The sequence below is a fragment of the Danio rerio genome, chromosome 12 (assembly GCF_049306965.1).
Source record: "Danio rerio strain Tuebingen ecotype United States chromosome 12, GRCz12tu, whole genome shotgun sequence".
Lineage (NCBI taxonomy): Eukaryota > Metazoa > Chordata > Actinopteri > Cypriniformes > Danionidae > Danio > Danio rerio.
This window is the reverse complement of record NC_133187.1, coordinates 28909176-28928154: the sequence shown is the minus strand read 5'-3', so window position 1 is coordinate 28928154 and position 18979 is coordinate 28909176. Positions and strand designations below refer to the sequence as shown.

Below are 18979 nucleotides of genomic sequence, written 5' to 3'. Positions count from 1 at the left end.
TGACATGAAATAGCTTACAAGACTGTGTTAAACAAAGGATATTCACATTCATTTAATTTAAAATCATGAACTTATGGCTTGTTTTAATCCGATAATACCTACAATTTAAGGTTGCAGCAGGCACCAGCCCTCTGCACTCTTCAAAATAGGCTAAAAGACTGACTGCAATTGTAACAAATTACAGGGAAAAAAGGAAAAATGGCATTCAAATTAAAATTAGTGAAGACAAAAATTTGACATTTTCAGTCTGGAAGACAGGTAGTGAATGCGCACCTTCTCACCTTCAACTCTTCACTCATTACAAAACACCTTCCTTGAGTCTTTATTCGCTTACTGAGTGACTTGTGTCATCCCTGGTCAGAGGCTGTGCTCATGTGGAAGGACTCTGCGAGGAGCTTTTCGGAGGTCGTGCGAGAGGTGTGGTCTCGGGACAAGAGGAGCCGGGGTAGAGATGATAAAGAGAGAGTTGGGGTCATGAAAAATGGTGGGACGATGTAGTCGTCCTGGACCAAGAGGAGGCATGGCTAACATTGTGGCTCTTGCTCTCGACTCGGCCAGAGAGGAGCTCAGACTGCCCTGACGCCAAATGAAAGACCCATTGACTGTAAAGCAGAGAGATTGCGAGTAAAGTGTGAGTTTACTCTAAATATTTTACAATAGTATAAGTAAAAGAAAAGTCAATGATAATCACTTGTTAAAGGTATCTGTTGTGCACTAGTGGCCTTAATTAGATTAGCCTGCTCCTCTGCATTTAACGCTACCATCTCTTCCAGTCCATAGTGTTTGAGAGCTGCTGCTTGAGTCTGGACGGGCTGGAGGAGACCGTGTTCTAGAGAGGGCCAGGGTTTTCGGTTTTGCAGTGTTTGGGAATGAACATTCGGCAAACTGGGCCTGTTTCTGGCAAGAATTTGATGTTGCATTGTAGAGTAGATGTTCTTCTGCCTCCACGATATCTCTGCAAGCGTGTCCAACTGGAAAGAGAGTGTATTGAGTAGAATTTACAGATAAAATCTTCAACATTAGTATGAAATGATTTAATTCTAATAGTATTTTATTTTAAGTATATTGTTGAGTTTAAGCAAAACAGAAATTCTTGACCAAAAAACATTGAAATAAAATGTGGAGGAAAGCACAAAGAATTATTCATTCATTCATTTTCCTTTGGTTATCCAGCATATGTTTTTTTTACGCAGCATATGCCCTTCCAGCCGCAACCCAGTACTGCGAAACACCCATACACTCTCACCCTCATACACTTTGCCCAATTTAGCTTATTCAGTTCACTAATACTTCATGCCGCCAGCACAAAGAATTACTCAAATGAAAATAATTGAAATAAACAAATATATATATGGAAAACTTAATTAAAATAAGAAACTGATACAAGGTCAAGTGCTAAAACTAAAAGAAAAATATTATAAAGCTAAATATAAATATTTGAAAATAAAGTTCTAAATAAAAAACTTATAAAAATTATAAATAAGTTGAAATAAATATCCATGTAGTCACTCACCAAATATTCTGTTTTTGTAACTGTGTCTTATTTTATGGTAAGCTGTCCCTGTACTAGGCACCTTGACGTTGCGCCTTGACATTCTTGAGCACTGGATAAAATTGTTCTGCTTAACTTAGCTGAATATTTGCAAAACCTACACTAAAATGAAATAAAAAGCAAAATAAAGTTATGTATTGCCTTTTCAACTAAATATAATAAATGTTTAAGCAGTAGCACTCAAACTATTAAAAACAGAAATAAATACAAAGCTAAATACAAATATAAAAAAAAAGACAAAAAAGCCTATAACTAGCAAATTACTAAACAATGATATTATATATCAGTTATTATTTGTCTGAAAACTGATATATATTTTATAATATATCATAATATAAATATATTATAAAATAAAAAAAATAATATTATAATAATTTCGGTGTGGAGTTTGCATGTTCTCCCCGTGTTGGTGTGGGTTTCCTCTGTGTGCTCCGGTTTCCCCCACAGTCCAAAGACATGTGGTACAGGTGAATTGGGTAAGCTAAATTAGTATGGACCTAATATGCCAAAAAAATTTGAATTTGAATTTTATTGTTAAATAGTTGTTTTGAATTTCTTAATTTGAATTTTTATAACTTGAATATTGAACATCTGAAATTTAAGACAACTGAATTGTTCAAGGCTGAATGTTTTATAGACGCATCTTCAAACTTCAGATTTTTGAGTTCTGAAATCCTACTCTGCAGATATTGGGTTTGTAAAAATACAGTTTCAAGTTTTCAAGCTTAAGAAATTCAGAAAAATCAAATTCAAAACCGGAAATTCAGATCGTGAAATTGAGATCTGAACAGGGAAGAGTAGACGTCTTGTATCTACATATATCCTAATGTAAAATTAAACTCATATGTATTTCAGCTTGAAGTATAGGGTCACATAAACCAAACATGTTGAAAAGTCAAGTGGCTTTCCCTGTACATTGTTCACAAAAATATAGACTTTTTAACATGTCTTATGTTATTTGAAACTAAGTTTAAGCACTTAACACATGAGGTTAAAAAGAAATCTCTGAGTGAGTCATTCAGATTTAGTCACTTCATTTATAAATGAGCTGATTCAAACTAATCTGAAAGAACAATTCAGTGACAAAGACACAAATTTAGCGTCGCCCATTGGACATTTTGGTTTCAATGTATTTTAGCCAAAAATAATGTAATGTTTTAAAATATATGGAAAAATCTATTATTTATTCATTTTCTTGTCGGCTTAGTCCCTTTATTGATCTGGGGTTGCCACAGCGGAATGAACCGCCAACTTATCCAGCAGGATTTTTACGCAGCGGATGCCCTTCCATCTGCAATCCATCTCTGGAAAACATCCACACACACACACTCATACACTACGGACAATTTGGACTTTGGGGGAAACCGGAGCACCCGGAGGAAACCCACGCAAACTCAGGGAGAACATGCAAACTCCACACAGAAACGCCAACTGAGCCGAGGTTCGAACCAGCAACCCAGCGACCTTCTTGTTGTGAGGCGACAGCACTACCTACTACGCCATTGCATCACCTCAGAGCATTCAAATAAATATTAATGTAAGGTTAAATATGACATCTTAGATGTGAATAGATGGTATTTAAAAGAGGCATTTCAGTGTTGATAATGGGCTTTGGGCCAACATATAAAAATTTTCCTTAAAATACTGTACTATTTGCTATGCTTTACTATAGAATATTGTGATGCATCTTATATAATTTGAAGAAGAAGTGTGTGCATGCAAATATTTTCTTAACCACAGCTGTAAAATGCTGGAATAGTTGAAAAATGCACCTGGAAAGAGCTTGAAAAGGCCTTAAATGAGACTTAAAGGTGTAAGAGCCCTCTATCTGCTGAAATAACCCATCAGAGGTAACAGTACAGGTCTGAATCATCCCTTTATCCCTCAAAACACCAAAAGCGTAAATAAAATTGATTAACCAATGAGATGTAATTGAGTTAAATATATGAATTTGGTTCACTGAAGCATGAATATATTTATTAAACAAACTACTGAAAATAGCTGATCCCCGATAGTCAGTTTGCAGACTAATTTTGTCTTCATGAGCCTCACATCCACCAGTAAATCACACAGATCTGTGATTGGGCAAAATGCTTAGTTTGACTTTTTGATGATCGTCTACTCTTCCCTGTTGATGACCTCTGACCTACTGTCTGCTGAATCTGAATTTCAAGATCTGAATTTCCGGTTTTGCATTTTAGAATATTAAATTTGATGTTCTCAATTTCTTTATCTTGAATATTTGAAACTGTATTTTTACAAACCCAATATCTGCAGTCTATTAATTCAGAACACAAGAAATCTGAAGTTTGAAGATGCGTCTAAAAGAAATTCAGCCTTGAACAATTCAGTTGTCTTAAATTTCACATGTTTAATATTCAAGCTATTAAATTCAAATTCTAATTAAGAAATTCAAATTCAAAGCAATGTTTAATGGCATATACAAATTCAGATTTATTAAATTACACCTGTCAATAGTTCAAATTAACACAATTCAAATTCAGATTGTTTTGGCATATTATTAGCTCCATTGTATGGCTATAGTGTATGTGTGTGAATGAGTGTGTATGGGTTTCCTAGTACTAGGTTGCAGTTGGAAGGGCATCCGCAGCTCGAAAAGTTGTCAGTTCATTCTGCTGTGGTGACCCCTGATAAATAAAGGGACTGAGACGAAGGAATATGAATGAAAAACTAAATTTAAAGTTTATATTTAAACGCATCATACTATTAAACACATTTAATATTAAAACTACATTAGACCCCAATGACATTTATACAACTAAAGCAGACATTTTTCAAAATATGATATATTTTTGGTCACAGTTAAGAAAACCATACAGCTCTGAAACAATATTAAATAAATGCTTTGTATTTTCCCTGAACCATCCATTTAATTATTGCTTTTTTTCTTCCATACCTTGTGGTCGTGTCTGCAGTGTGGAGGAAAGCTGGCTTGTTCATGCGAGTGGTTGATACACTGAGTAAGATGATTGGCACTTTGAAGAATCTGGCGGACCTGATTCACCACTCCCATGTTTAACAGGAGAGTCTCTCGCTGCTGAAGCTCTCGGACTCTCTCGGCCTCCTCTTTCTCAATCCGCTCAAGAGAAACAGGTGTCTCTTCCCTCACGCTGGACAGCTCTAGCATTGCTGGTAACTAAAGAAAATTCCATATGGAATTCATCAGCCAGTCAAATACAGGCAACAAGGTCCCTCTAGTGGCGAGTCAAAGCAACTGAATGACTTACTGAGTTTGAAGTTTTATGTGGGGGTTGACTTTTTCTTGGTTTTACTTTTTCTCCTGCAGATTCACCCTGAAGATCCTGTTTACGTGATCCTTTCTTATCTCGCTCTTTCTGCTCTTGCTTCAGACGCAACTCCTGCAGCTGCTGCCTACAGATAGATACAAAATAAATCGGTCAAATGTGGATAAACCCAATTGTTGGGAAAAGAAATGTTACTGAAATTTTGAGTTTCTCCACATTTGACCTAAAATTGAGTTGAAACAATCCAGCAAATCATGCAGTATTTGCCCACCTGGCACACTCCTCTCTGGCTTTAGAGGCTGCAGTTTCCTGGAAAAGAGAGCTGCTGTGTTGGAAATACTTTTCATATTTCTCTCCTCCGTCACGAGGGAAAATTCGCCGGAAACCACCCATGTGTTTTGCTTCATATTTCTGCATCTGCTCCATACTTGCAGCTTGAGACTGACGAAGCTCCTCATTCCTTTTGAGAAATAAGACATGCATGCATGGATCAAGGTTAAAGAGTTTAATCACAGATTTAGGCAGCACTCAAAAGATAAAAACAGTCACAATGTCAAATAAGAACTAAACCGTGAGTTAACTCTGAATTCAAGAAAAAATGATGAATGGGAGATTTTCAATAAAACTGCAAGACTCAAAATTGTGCAATATTAATATTGAACTCTGAAGAATGAACATTAATGTTATCTTATTAATCTTATTATCTTATATTTCAGAAATTTAGTTTGAGAAAACTACATTTGGCTCAGTGGTTAGCACCATGGTGCGAATTATACATTGAAGATCAGGAGGGTCAAGTTTCCGTATAACGCCTTGGTGAACTAAAGTTCTATATTTAATTCAATTGAATCTAATTTATTAATAAAAACATACTTTTTTGAGGGATATTGAGTGGTTCTCAACGACATTTGTGAATTAAATAAATGGTGACAGGTTTGCCTTCCTGCACCTTTGGATGATCATGAAAGACTGCACATATTCTTTATTTTACTGTTTAACTTCCATGTGCCGGCAAGCGTGTATTAAATTACAAACCATGTATTTACTTTTAAAGACACCTACAGTATAGACCCCTAATTTACAAGAAACATGTTTTGTGAAGACGCTGCCTAGATTTGCCGGCTAAATTAATATTTTTGGCGTAAACATGCATTCACAGTTGTATGAACCATTTTAGGAGTGGTCAAATGTATATTTATCTTATCTATTATTTTAATTGGTGATGTTATTTAAGATCAGAGCAAACCATTTTAAAGGGCAGACCCCACATACAACTTGTTTTGATGTTCTTCAGGGGGGATCAAACATAATTAGGGGGGTCAGAGCCCCCCAAAACTCTGTTGCCTCACAGCAAGAAAGTTTCTAGACAGAGTTCTGGCAGAACAAGTTGGAATTTCTGTGTAGAGTTAGCATGTTCTCCCCCATGGGTTTCATCTGGGTCCGAGTCCAAAGACATGCACTATAGCTGAATTGAATAAACTAAATTGTCTGTAGTGTATGAGTGTGTGTAAATTGGTGTGCACGCTGTTTCCCAGTACTGAGTAGCAGCTGGAAAGGCATCTGCTGAGTAAAAACATATGCTGGAATAATTGGCTGTTCATTCTGCTGTGGCAACCTCTAAAATAAAGACTAAGGCCCCGTTTACACTAGTATGTTTTAGATTTAAAACGGCGTTTAAGAATGAAAACGATCCGTGTCCACACTTGTTTCACACAGCGTTTCTGAACAACTCTCCGTCTACACCACAACAAAGAAAACGCACATCACGTGACCAAACACACACACTCTGGCATGCACTGCAGCATATCTAGCCAGATGAGAGCTGTGCCCGTCTGACTGTTCATCAAGCATCTACCTCTGGATCTAATCTCACTATATTTGTTAAACGTGATATTTAATTCATCTTCTTGTCTTTATCAAACGACATATCACCCAACTTTGGTCTTTTGAATCTATTACTTGTTCTCAGGTAACGTGTTTTGGCTGAGCGCAGAGATAAGTTAATAAGTGTGGTTTATTTATAAACTAATTTTAAGAGGATTTTCCCCACTTCCACCCCTACTCTCCACCCTTTTTTGATATGGCGACACGGTGGCCCAGTGGCTAGCACTGTTGCCTCACAGCAAGAACATAGCCGGTCCAACCTCCTATTGTACTGGTTGGTGTTTCTGTGCAGAGTTTCTATGTTTTCCCTGTGTTCACATGGGTCTCCCCCGGGTCCCCTGGTTTCCTCCCACCGTCCAAAAACATACACCATAGTCAATCGACTAAACCAAAATATTCACCCAAGTTTACACTCACATGGCGACAGCACATGTCGAGACCTACCTGAGCTTAAACTTCCCTCTCGCCCTTTTAACAGGAGGGAGCCCTGGGCTCGAGGATATTACAAGCTCAGGGCTCTCTTCTGGGACAGCATGCCAATTACGCTTTATTAATTTTCAGTTAAGTGTGAACTCTTAAATTAATGTAACCACGTACATTCTGCATATTGACTGATTGTCTGTCTTTATTTCCTATAGTGTTTAAACTTATTGTACGTCATACTTTTATGGCCATTATTGATTATTAAAACTGATATTAAGCAAAAGAGAGGGTATGATTCATATTTTCAATGAAAATGAAAGGAAGCAGTTATGTTATAGGCTCTGTTTTGATATAAATATGCATACAGTGAAGATGACGCTCGTATATGCAGCACGACGCCTCAACATTTTTGCTGTCTGTTAAGTTGCTAATATCAAAATGAAAATAGCAGTTCCTTATATCATGTTTTCATTTTATTGTAAAGATAGTGAAACAACATACGCAGCCAGGATGATGTGAATAAGTTTATAAAATACACTGTTCTCTTTGAAGATTTACCCAACATGTCCTCGGGAGTCTGTTTTTCATATTAAACTAGCAAAGTCTGAACTTAAACGCAGAAGATGCAGGACTGAACTGTGTCTAAGACCTAATTAGAGAGGAGAATGTCTGCAGCCCCGCCTCCAATTTCAGATTTTTCCGCTTTCCCCCATCTACACTGAGACGGAGCAGCAGCGTTTTAGATTGAAAACGGCCTCTTCAGCATTTTCAAAATGCTCTGTTTTCGGCTCTCAAAAACTTTGGTGTAGTGTGAACGGATGGCGTAACCGTAGCAAAACTTATGCGTCTTAAAATGAAAACGCATTAGTGTAAACGGGGCCTTATGAAAAGTAATGAATGTGTTTAGGATATAAACTTGCAAAAAAAATTTTGTTTTTAACTAACAAAAATATTATTATTATTTTACAATCTGGGGTTTGCAAACCAGCAGCTGAGCTTCAAAGTGCTTTGGAAAGGAGAAAATTGTGCAGTCTCCACTTTTAAACATGACATATGAACAGCCACTTGAAGTGCAGCTGTGGTCTCTGTGGTACCTGGCCTCTCTCGAGCGGTTCTGCTGTAGTCTCTCTTTTACACGGCGCTTCTCCTCCTCTGTGATCTTCCTGCGGTCACAGGCTCCCAGATTAATCAGCACCAAAGTGTCATACAGCAGGCTGTCCTTCACCTCCCGGTCTAAGCGGGAGTCTGTGGTGAAGCTGGGGGAATGGTTGACCTAAACACAACAAAATTTGCTAGCTTTTGCTACATCAGATGTCATTAACTGCTTCATAGGGCGATCTGAGCCACAAAAACAAAATAAGCCTCAAAAGGAGCTCAAACCTCAAGAAGCCAAGGTTTCAGTCGACGATCCAGTAAGACATCAAATCCCAGGATCTCAAAGCAAGCGCTGCCAGATGCGTGATTGGGAAAGCAAGTTTGGTAGTTGTGTTTGAGAATGGGGTGCGCTGATATTAGTGTTTTAATGATCACGTCCTCAATATCTGTCCACAACTTTTCAGTGTCATAACTCATGTCTTCCATGTGCTTCTTGAAGCTGGAGAGTTTCCTATAAGGACACAATCAAAGAGCCATCATCTCCAATACTGTTTTTAATGAAAAAACGTAATCTTTAAGAACATACTAGATCAGTGTTTCTCTCTGGAGGACCACCAAGACTGCATGTTCTGGATGTCTCCTTTGTCTTTCACACCCATCATAGGTCTTTCAGTCTCTGCTAATGTTGACTTGAATTAGGTGTGTTTGGTTAAGAAGACATGGAAAATATGCAGAGGTGGTGGACCTTCAGGAACATGGTTGAGAGACACTGCTGCAGATTACCGTTTGCTGCCAGTATCTTCATCGCGTACAAAGTTTTCACTATGCTTGTTGATGGCATAGTTAGTTAAGTGCATGCAAACATCCTCCTGTAAATTTTAAAGAAAAAGATTAAGATTATATCTTATGTACAGTCTGTATTTCATTATTACTAGATTTATACTTAGATCTATTATGAACCGTTATAGTATTAAGCAATTATAATTACTAGTGTTTCAACTATTTGATTAGATTTTTTGGCTGCTCAAGATCTTTTTCTTAGCATGCAAAATGACCCATTATTGATTTGATTGTATGAGCAAGGAGAATGCTAAGAACTTTCGGTCGGCAGCTGATGTGTATAGTCACATTTGGACAGCTTTGAAATGATCGTTTTAATCTGTTTTACTTGCTTTTAATGTCTGAACTTATACTGTTGTCGATCAGCACCACCTCTTAGACTGGTTATTTAAAAATATGCTATCTAATGGGATGGAAAACAACTACTGCAAGGTATTTCACCTCGTTGTCAGACGGCATCTTGTGCCGTTTAAATGAAGCCTCGTCACCACAAAAGTGGGCATTTTCTCTTTTATCTTCATGGTTGGTTAATTTATCACTCATTGATTGTTTTGTAAAAAATAATTAATAGATATTGTGCCTGGGCCTGGAAATGGGCCTAGGCTTGGTTTATGATGAGTTTAACTAAAATGTGTTGAAGTTAAAGCTTTGCTCTGGCTGATGACAACTCTTAAAAGGAAGTTCTAAACACCCTACCGGAAGGCGCTGGTCACTATGGCACGCTCCATGCAGCAACGAAGAAAAATGTCTATACAGACACCGTTTTTAATACTATTGGCCAGCATGACCAGTTTTTGTCACTTGCTCAACAAAGTGTTTTCACATAATCTCTCTGCCCATCTGGGTTTTTTATAACACTTTTGCTACCATTATTGCAGCAGCTGTTTTTTCCTTGTTAACAGCTATGTAGTTAAGTGACCAGAATAATGCGTGCTGGCTTGTCTCATTTTAGAACAAATCTAACGTGATAGTGTAAAAGGCACTTTAATTTACATTTTGTCACAGAAATACATCGCTATTGTTGAGCTATACTTTTTAGAATATCTTTGAATCAAATTATTTTAATTGATCACGAACTGGATCTGTCATCAGGCCAACATTACTAATAATATTATTAATTGTATTTTGTGCAGATTTCATTTTGACTGGGCAAGTGTCTAATTATTTCATTAGGAGAAAAACATAAAATATTCTTTAACCCCTATGTGCAGTTAGGGATGTTTTCCTCCCCTCTGGGGTGACTTTGAGTCTTAATTTGGCCATACCTTTTTCAGTTTTTCAGCTAGTGGAATGATTTTTGGTGACAAATCTTTTTTTGACATATATTTTGGGAAACATGTAAAAACCTCGATGATACACTCCGGGCAAATTTACTACCCTTTTATTACTGTATGTTTGGGATGAAAACATCCACTGAATTAAATTGCTGTAAAAATACATCAGATTAATCTATGTTTTATTTTTAGCATAAATCTGTTAATCAATCTCAGTCCTGATTGATCAAAACTACTACATTTTTATAGAAAATTACAGGATTTTTACTCTTTAATTGCCAAATTCATAAATGATGCCACTGATTTGGTGAAAAAATGACTAATTTTTAACGTAAAAAGTAGTTGTGGGCTGGATTTTTTAACCTTTTATTATGTAAAAGATTAGTTGCCTTTGATGCATTGTTAGTTTTTGTGCAGCATAAGATTTAATTTTTTTTCTCCCTAATTTACTGTTTGTGGCTGTTTTTGCCCCATTGACTTCCATTATAACCACATTTTTAATTACAAAACCATGACACCATATAATTATGCATTTTAGATTGAAATATTTATCTAATGCATTTTTACAGCAATTAAATATAGTAGATGTTTTCATCTCAAACATAACTAAAGGGTAGTACATTTAAACAGTGCGCAACTATTAATAGACTGTCATCATATACAAATCAATGCCTTCACACAGCAATACAACAATAAACTAGTGTTTTATATTGGCCTTTTTAATGCTACAACTGATATAAAAATTACAATTTTAAATGTTCAAAAAATCTGACAATAAACAGCAAAGCCTACTACACTTCAGACAGTTTGTAACTGAAACTGCATTTCAGTTGATTAACACTAAAGCATATTAATCTGTTGCGATGGTTAATAGTGTCTTACCAAGTTGCTGACAGTGGGCTCAGTATAATGTGTGGTGCAAAAACGGACGAGTCCCTCATCATACATGAAGACACGGAAGGGGTCACAGCTGGTCACCAGCACATAAATGCGCAGGTCAAACTTGAACCCATCAATGATGAACGGCTGTAGAAACAAAACAAAAAAAAAGTGTAAGTTCACCTGTTTTATTATGTTTACCTTTTTTCAATCTAACATCTGCATATAGACCTTTTTGAGAGATGTAAACAATAACAATGGTCCTAATTTATTTCCTGTTATACATTGTTTATTTCCATAGCTTTCGGGAATTCAAAAAGTTTTAAATATTGATACATAATGTTAAAATAGCTGTTTTAACGTAAAGTTATGATTGAATTGCAGTTATGAAATAGTTTGACAATAAACAGAATATGTTCATGGGCCAGTGACATCATAACATTGAAATGGTAGATTAGAATTATGATAGTGTTTCTTTTTATTAAGCAAAGTTTAATGCGTTACCTTGGACATGTACACCTGGCAAATCATGTGTTCTCCTGGCCGAATATCCTTGTTAGACTTGGTAAGATAAATACCACGACCTTGGCAACCTGAGTCTGGCTTGCAGATAAATGTTTTGTGCTTTTTGGCTCTGGTGTAGGCTTGGAAGTCACTATAACTAAAGGACATTGAAAAAGAGAAAATGCTAAAGAATTAAACTTGTGAAAACAACTGTTTCTTGAACCCAAATTGACTCACTCGGCAGGAAGGCACCATGTGCGAGGAAAAATGTTGTACTCCTTTGGGAAGAGTTTTAGCATGCGGTTCATATTCCGTGCTAGCAAGTCCTTCCTGCAGATTTCATTCATACCAGGAAAATGGTTGATTTTCTGTGTGAGGGACATGTAAGCATTTTTTTAAGCAAGTGGAGAATCAGGATGATGAATAAGAGTAGACTGATGTTTGACAGTAAACACCTGGTAACGCTTCATATCCATGACTCTGTCTAATGAGACTGAACAGTCAGTCCAGTATAGAGTCCAGTCTTCTCCCTCTGCTGCCTCTCGTATCCCATATCTGCGAGCAGCACGACGCACTGAAAAAAAACATGCCACTGCATGATTATAAATGTTTATAAAACATTACAGTAAATCACAGTGGCTATATCCACAGTTGTTTAGAGTTAAAATGACAAAACATAAACTCACCACTCTCATATTTGCAGTTGGTGAGATTTATCCACAGTCATCTGAAAAACAGGAAGAGGACAAAGGGACAGACCTGTGCATTGTTCGCTTAATAACTACAATTGTGTAAAAAGGTCCTGTAAAGGTATACCGAAAATGATTTATACTTCTCAATAATTGTTAATATGCGGTACTGCAAAGGATATCATTGCTAAAATAAATCTGTAGTTTATTTGTAACAAATAAAACATTGTTGCACTGAAACACTGTTACAGCCATGCATTACATACACTCACTGGCCACTTTATTAGGTACACCCTACTAGTATCGGGTTGGACCCCCTTTTGCCTTCTGAACTGCCTTAATCCTGGCATAGATTCAACAAGGTACTGGAAATATTTCTCAGAGAATTTGGTCCATATTGACAGAATAGCATCACACAGTTTCTGCAGATTTGCTGCACATCCATGATGCAAATCTCCTGTTCCAACACAACCCAAAGGTGCTCTATTTGATTGATTTCTGGTGACTGTGGAGGCCATTTGAGTACAGTGAATTCATTGGCATGTTCAAGAAACCGGTCTGAGGTTATTCTTGCTTTATAACATGGTGTGTTATCCTGATAGAACTAGCCATCAGAAGATGGGTACACTGTGGTAATAAAGAGATGGACATGGTCAGCAACAATAGAAAGGTAGGCTGTGGCATTGACATGATGCTTAGTTGGAACTAATAGGCCCAAAATGTGCCAAAGAATATCCCCCACACCATTACACCCCCACCACCAGTCTTAACCATTGATATAAGGTAGGATGAATCCATGCTATCATGTTGTTGATGCCAAATTCTGACCCTACTATCCGAATGTTGAGACCACATCAGACCAGGCAATGTTTTTTCCAATCTTTAATTGTCCAATTTTGAATTGCCTGTGTGAATTGTAGCCGCAGTTTCCTGTTCTTAGCTGACAGTAGTGGTACCCGGTGTGGTATTCTGCTACTGTTGCCTGATTTTTTCTCTTTTGGACCATTGTCTGTAATTCTTAGAGATGGTTGTGCATGAAAATTGCAGTAGATCAGCAGTTTCTGAAATACTCAGACCAGCCCATCTGGCACCAACAACCATGCCACGTTCAAAGTCACTTAATTCACCTTTCTTCCCAATTCTGATGGTCAGTTTAAACAGCAGCCATGTCTACATACCTAAATGCATTGAGTTGCATGCTAAAATTGGCTTATTAGAAATTTGCATTAACAAGCAGTTGAAATGGTGTACCTAAAAAAGTGAGTGAGTGTAGATGAAACCTAACAGTAAACTTTTTATTCATTTGAATCTCCCAAAAAGTACAAAATAAACACTGTTTTGACATTAAAAATAACAAAACTTTTTGGAGCTTTAATGTGAAGGATCATGTGACTGATGAATAGTGTGCCTCAGAAATAAATAAAAAGAAACTATTTACAGTTTTTTCTCAGTGGCTTTGGTGCATTTCACACAATACTATTTACATTTGCACAACAGTTAATGCATATCTCAAAACAATTAGTCATTTGTGCACATCCTAGTAGCAGTTTCTCATTCCTTCCAACAAATTGCAAATGCGTTTGGACATGCATCATTAGCTTTCATACAACTCTCTGCTATTTATAACATTTTCATATGCTTATGTCATGTCAGTCAACTTGTGAATGCTGCATAGTCACTCCATATAAAACTAATAGTCCTCATTTCATTAGTTGAGTCGTTACATACAAAAATGTTGAACTAGTTGTCAAAATCTAAATTTTTTAATCTTTATTTTCCTGAAAATGTCTTAAAAATTGAACAATTTCATGAATAATTTACAGACCTGTGTGTGTTGTAGGTTCAGTTCCGATATGTACTGCAATATTGTTTACAGTTGTGCACAGCTCTACCCAAAGGAAGTTTATGTTAGTTGTAAATAAGGGTACATTGATTATTTGGCATAATGCTGTGAATAAATTTGAATTGCAGAGAGCAAATGCAGTAAAAATGGGAAACATACATTTTCAGTGTCTTGTACTTAGATACCTCACTAAATGCAGTGATGTTTAACTTTACTGTAGTTTTCAAATGGCTGTGCAAATAGTATATAGTGCTGTCTAGAGCATTTTTAGGAAGTGTCACCAAAATCAGACTTTTTTTCATTGAAAACAATGTACAGAGTAAACTGTCATAATAAAAACATGACAAAGCCATTTGACTATCTTGTTCATAAACCCTTTGATTGACATGAATACTTGCTTTTGAGGAATTAACTATCCATTTTGAGCAAGTGACATGCTTTTGTACTAATTGTTTTGAGAAATGCTTTAACTGTTGTGCAGAAATGCATTAAAGCGACTGAGAAAAACTGTAAAACAAAAGTCTTTATTGAGCTCAAACTAAAACTGCATATAAAAATGCCTACTTCTTCTTTCTCTTTTTCTTCTTGTTGGCTACTGGCAGTGGGATTGGAGTGTTGGAGGGCTCCGCATGGGTGTCACTTCCCCAGCCTTCTCCCTCCAGCCCTGGATCAGGCTCACACCGGCACACTTCACTCACTGAGCGCTCCGCTGGTGTCCCCATTCTGCGAGCACACATAAAACTTTGATAAAGACTGAGCGAGCTCTGAGACAATTCTAGATTAAGCGAAGCATCCATTAAAGAACTTATTGATATCATATTGATGTCTGATGTCACATCCCGAGTGTGAAAGTCAATCAAACATGTTAGTGTGCTTATAAATAACTGTTTATGTTCCCATTTCTTTAGCCAACAACAGGATTTAGATTTCATCACTTAAACTGAATTTTATTTTCTGTATTCAACCTCAGGGCGAGGCAGTGGCGCAGTAGGTAGTGCTGTCGCCTCACAGCAAGAAGGTCGCTGGGTCGAACCTCGGCTCAGTTGGTGTTTCTGTGTAGAGTTTGCATGTTCTCCCTGCCTTCGCGTGGGTTTTCTCCGGGTGTTCTAGCTTCCCCCACAGTCCAAAGACATGCTGTACAGGTGAATTGGGTAGGCTACGTTGTCCGAAGTGTACGAGTGTGTGTGTGAATGTGTGTGTGTGTGTGGATGTTTACCAGAGATGGGTTGCGGCTGGAAGGGCATCCGCTGCGTAAAAACTTGCTGTATAAGTTGGCTGTTCATTCCGCTGTGGCGACCCCGGATTAATAAAGGGACTAAGCCGACAAGAAAATGAATGAATGTATTCAACCTCTTTGAATCTTAGATTTTGACACTTAAAATAAAGAATATTTTCTGTAACCACTTTAATGGGTAAGAAAATTTGATTTCACTTATAGTTGTAAGGGGCAACACAGTGGCTCAGTGGCTAGCACTGTTGCCTCACAGCAAGAAGGACGCTGGTTTGAATTCTGCCTGGATCAGTTGGCATTTCTGTGTGGAGTTTGCATGTTCTCCCTATGTTGGCGTGGGATTCCTCCAAGTGCTCCGGTTTCCCCCACAGTCCAAAGGTATCCGCTATAGGAGAATTAAATAAAAACTAAATTGGCTGTATTGTATGAATGTGTGTAAATGAGTGTGTATGGGTGTTTTCCAGCACTGGGTTGCAACTGGAAGGGCATCCGCTGTGTAAAACATATGTTGGATAAGTTGGCGGTTCATTTCGCTGTGGCGACCCCTGATGAATAAAGGTACTAAGCTGAAGGAAAATAAATGAATCATAGCTGTAAATTGAAAAGCGCTAAGGCTTAGCATTTTGTTTCTTTTTCAGTTTCTCCCCAGCAGTCAACATGATTGAGGCTTTATACTTAAACTGAATTATATTTTGAGTGTTTCAGTGGATCAGATAAAATAAGATCACGAGTAGCTGTTGTTGATCATAAGTAGCTCTTGTTGTATGTTTAGAGGATATAAAACTGATATAAACACGTAAGGCTTGTAGTTTGTCACACTAAGTGGATCAACGGTTTTATTCATGTCACCTCATACATCAGTTTCTCATCACATCATGACCAATCAAATGCTCTCTAGTATCTGACTGCCCCGCCCCCTTAAGACAATTCACATTTGATGTGTTTGAGCTCAACCACTCCCAATGGCAGAGCGGGGATAAAGCAAAATGCTATTGGCTAAGGATAGGCAATTAATCAAAAATTTATCGAAATCGACATTCAGAATCTATAATCGATCAGATTTTTCCAGGTCAATTTTTTTAATTACTTTCCCTACCGTGTGTGGAGTCAGTGAGCTTGCTCTGTTAAGGCTGAATTACACTATGTTTATGTTTTTAAACTTCTGCCAAGCGCACACGTACGGTCCAGCACAGCCTTTGCATACCTGCACACCTCTCAAAAAAATGAAACTACACGTCACAACAATGCATAGCTAAAGCTTTGCGATTGGTCAGTGTGGCAGTGATGACGAGGGTCAGCGGCATGGAGAGCAATGTTTTAGGCAATGTGTGTTGTAATTTCAGTTGTTCAGCATTGATGTTCAATAAATAATCATGGAAAGTAGATAGTTTGTTTACTTAAATTATTTTTAAAAGCAATGCACACTTCATTTAAAAGTCTCTTACTTGTAATATGTGAGCATAATTACTGTTGAAAAGTTGTCAGTGAACTGTAAGGGCAAAAAATAACATAAATATATAAAATAATCATTCCTTAATCGTAACTAGATTAAAAGGTTCAATTAATCGAGATTTTGATTTTAGGCCAAATGGCCAAGCCCTAAAATTGGCTGTTCCATAAAAAGGGGAGAGGTTACTCTATGTGCTGTTTCGGTTGAGATTATGTCAAATATTGAATAAAAATGCACATTTCAAAGCCAAGACCTTTAATATTTAGCACAATGTCTCTACCCCTATTCCTCTCTTTAGATGAATGTGACTTTTTCGAAAGTAGAGGTGTGAAAACACCCTGCTGAAACGAGAGGGTTTCATGGCCCTTTAAACAACATGATTGACATTTTGCCACTTAGCACTTTAAAAACCACATTTTCAGCATTGAACCACTTCAAATAATTTGATATAATCAATGAGTGTTGTAAGTGACAAAATGCTAAGGCTTAGCATCATGTCTCAGTCTGTTTCTACCTGTCTGACCCATATTTTCAGCATTTTACCACTTCAGTAAATCAAATAGTTAAACATCATGGATGGAGTACCCCACCTGTCAACACTAAGTTTTCTCACCTAAACTGTATCAAACTTGACGTATCTAACAATGTTATTGGGTAAAATATTTGGATAATTAATGATGAACACCACTTACTTTATATTTATAAAAACTTGGTCTTGATTACAGCTTTAAAATGTACCATCACTAAGGGCATGAATGAACTTGTAGTTGTTTTTGAACAAAACTCAAAGTCAATTACAAGTTGAAACGAAGATAAAACTCCTGCGAGACCTTCCTGAGGTAACTGTATTTTGATCCAGTCAGTTAATCCAGACCATGACCTTTCGCCACTGAGCTCAAATAGATTGGCCTCATGGCCTCCTTAAGAAGGTCAAAATAAATAATAAATATATTTTAAAGAGGGAACCATTTTACCAAGCTCCATCCAAGAACTTACATTAAGAAAACACTTTTGACACTTGTGACCAAACATCAACTTCAAATAACTTTTATAACCAATTCAAAATATACGCACTAACCTGATCTCTTCAGAAGCAGGACAGCAGGGTTTCCCCAGATGGAAAATTCTTCAGTTCACACTGCTTTGCTTTAGCAGTCCAGTAGAAGGCTATCATCCTCCCCACTGCGCGCTGTCGTCTGGGTACTGACATATAATCCCTAACAAAAAGGAACAAATTTGCCACTTCTGTGATGGGTGGCCCAACTTGGATATACTTACATGATGACACACTGAAACCTTAAGATCAAGTGACCTATTAGAAACACAGGAGACCTAAACCTGATACATGAACATGAAAATCAAGGCCAGGAGGCGGACAAGTATCAGGGAAGAAAGACAATCCCTACTTGTCAAATGTGATGAGAAAAGTGCTTGGAACCTAGAACAAACAAGCATACTTTATTAGAAAAGAGGTTGCTGTTTACACTTAGCCTACATTTGCAACAATGTAATAATGATGTTCAGAGCCTAAAGTGATCACTTGTCAAGCGTTCAAGTGCATATAAAAACTAGTAAACTATTTTTTTAATTAATTGTAACTTCAGCTGAGAATGTAATATGGTTTAGTGCAGTTAGCAAAGACTAATTGTTGGTCATTAAGTAAATATAAAAATCTGATGTGCAAGTTTGTTCGAGTTTTACGAGTAGCCAAAGTGTTTTATTTACAGCCAAAACAAATGCTAAAGCTTTATGATTTAATGTTGAAGAGTATATACTGTAAACATTATCTTTTAATTAACAGTTTTTGTATTTTGTTTTCTGTCTATTTATGGTTGTGAGTTTCATTATGGGATCTTGATCTCTGCTCTGCCGACTTTTGATGTTGAAAAATCCAACTCTACATTTTAACAAATTGACTTTTATTGACATTTTAGTAGTTTGGAATAGTATCATGTATCATAAATAATATATAAATAAACAAATCTGTAAAATCAACGCAATCGAACGCAGTTTGGGGACTACCAAAAAATACATCGGTGTTAATGAGAT

At 37.0% G+C, this 18979-nt stretch overlaps 1 protein-coding gene and 1 pseudogene across 1 annotated transcript; both read right to left on the bottom strand.

Moving 5' to 3' along the window:
- Positions 1 to 3625, bottom strand: part of si:busm1-227h09.4p (si:busm1-227h09.4, pseudogene) — a 29280-nt pseudogene extending 25655 nt beyond the window's left edge.
- On the bottom strand, positions 311 to 18032 carry ttll6 (tubulin tyrosine ligase-like family, member 6). The gene is given in 15 exon segments (NM_001105524.1): positions 311 to 602; positions 692 to 971; positions 4470 to 4709; positions 4801 to 4945; positions 5090 to 5278; positions 8220 to 8398; positions 8506 to 8731; positions 9004 to 9089; positions 11217 to 11360; positions 11718 to 11874; positions 11955 to 12085; positions 12173 to 12291; positions 12404 to 12441; positions 14814 to 14972; positions 18009 to 18032. Coding segments are annotated over 14 exon segments (2337 nt in total). The 5' UTR covers position 14972; positions 18009 to 18032; the 3' UTR covers positions 311 to 357.
- Positions 18033 to 18979: the final 947 nt, after the last annotated feature.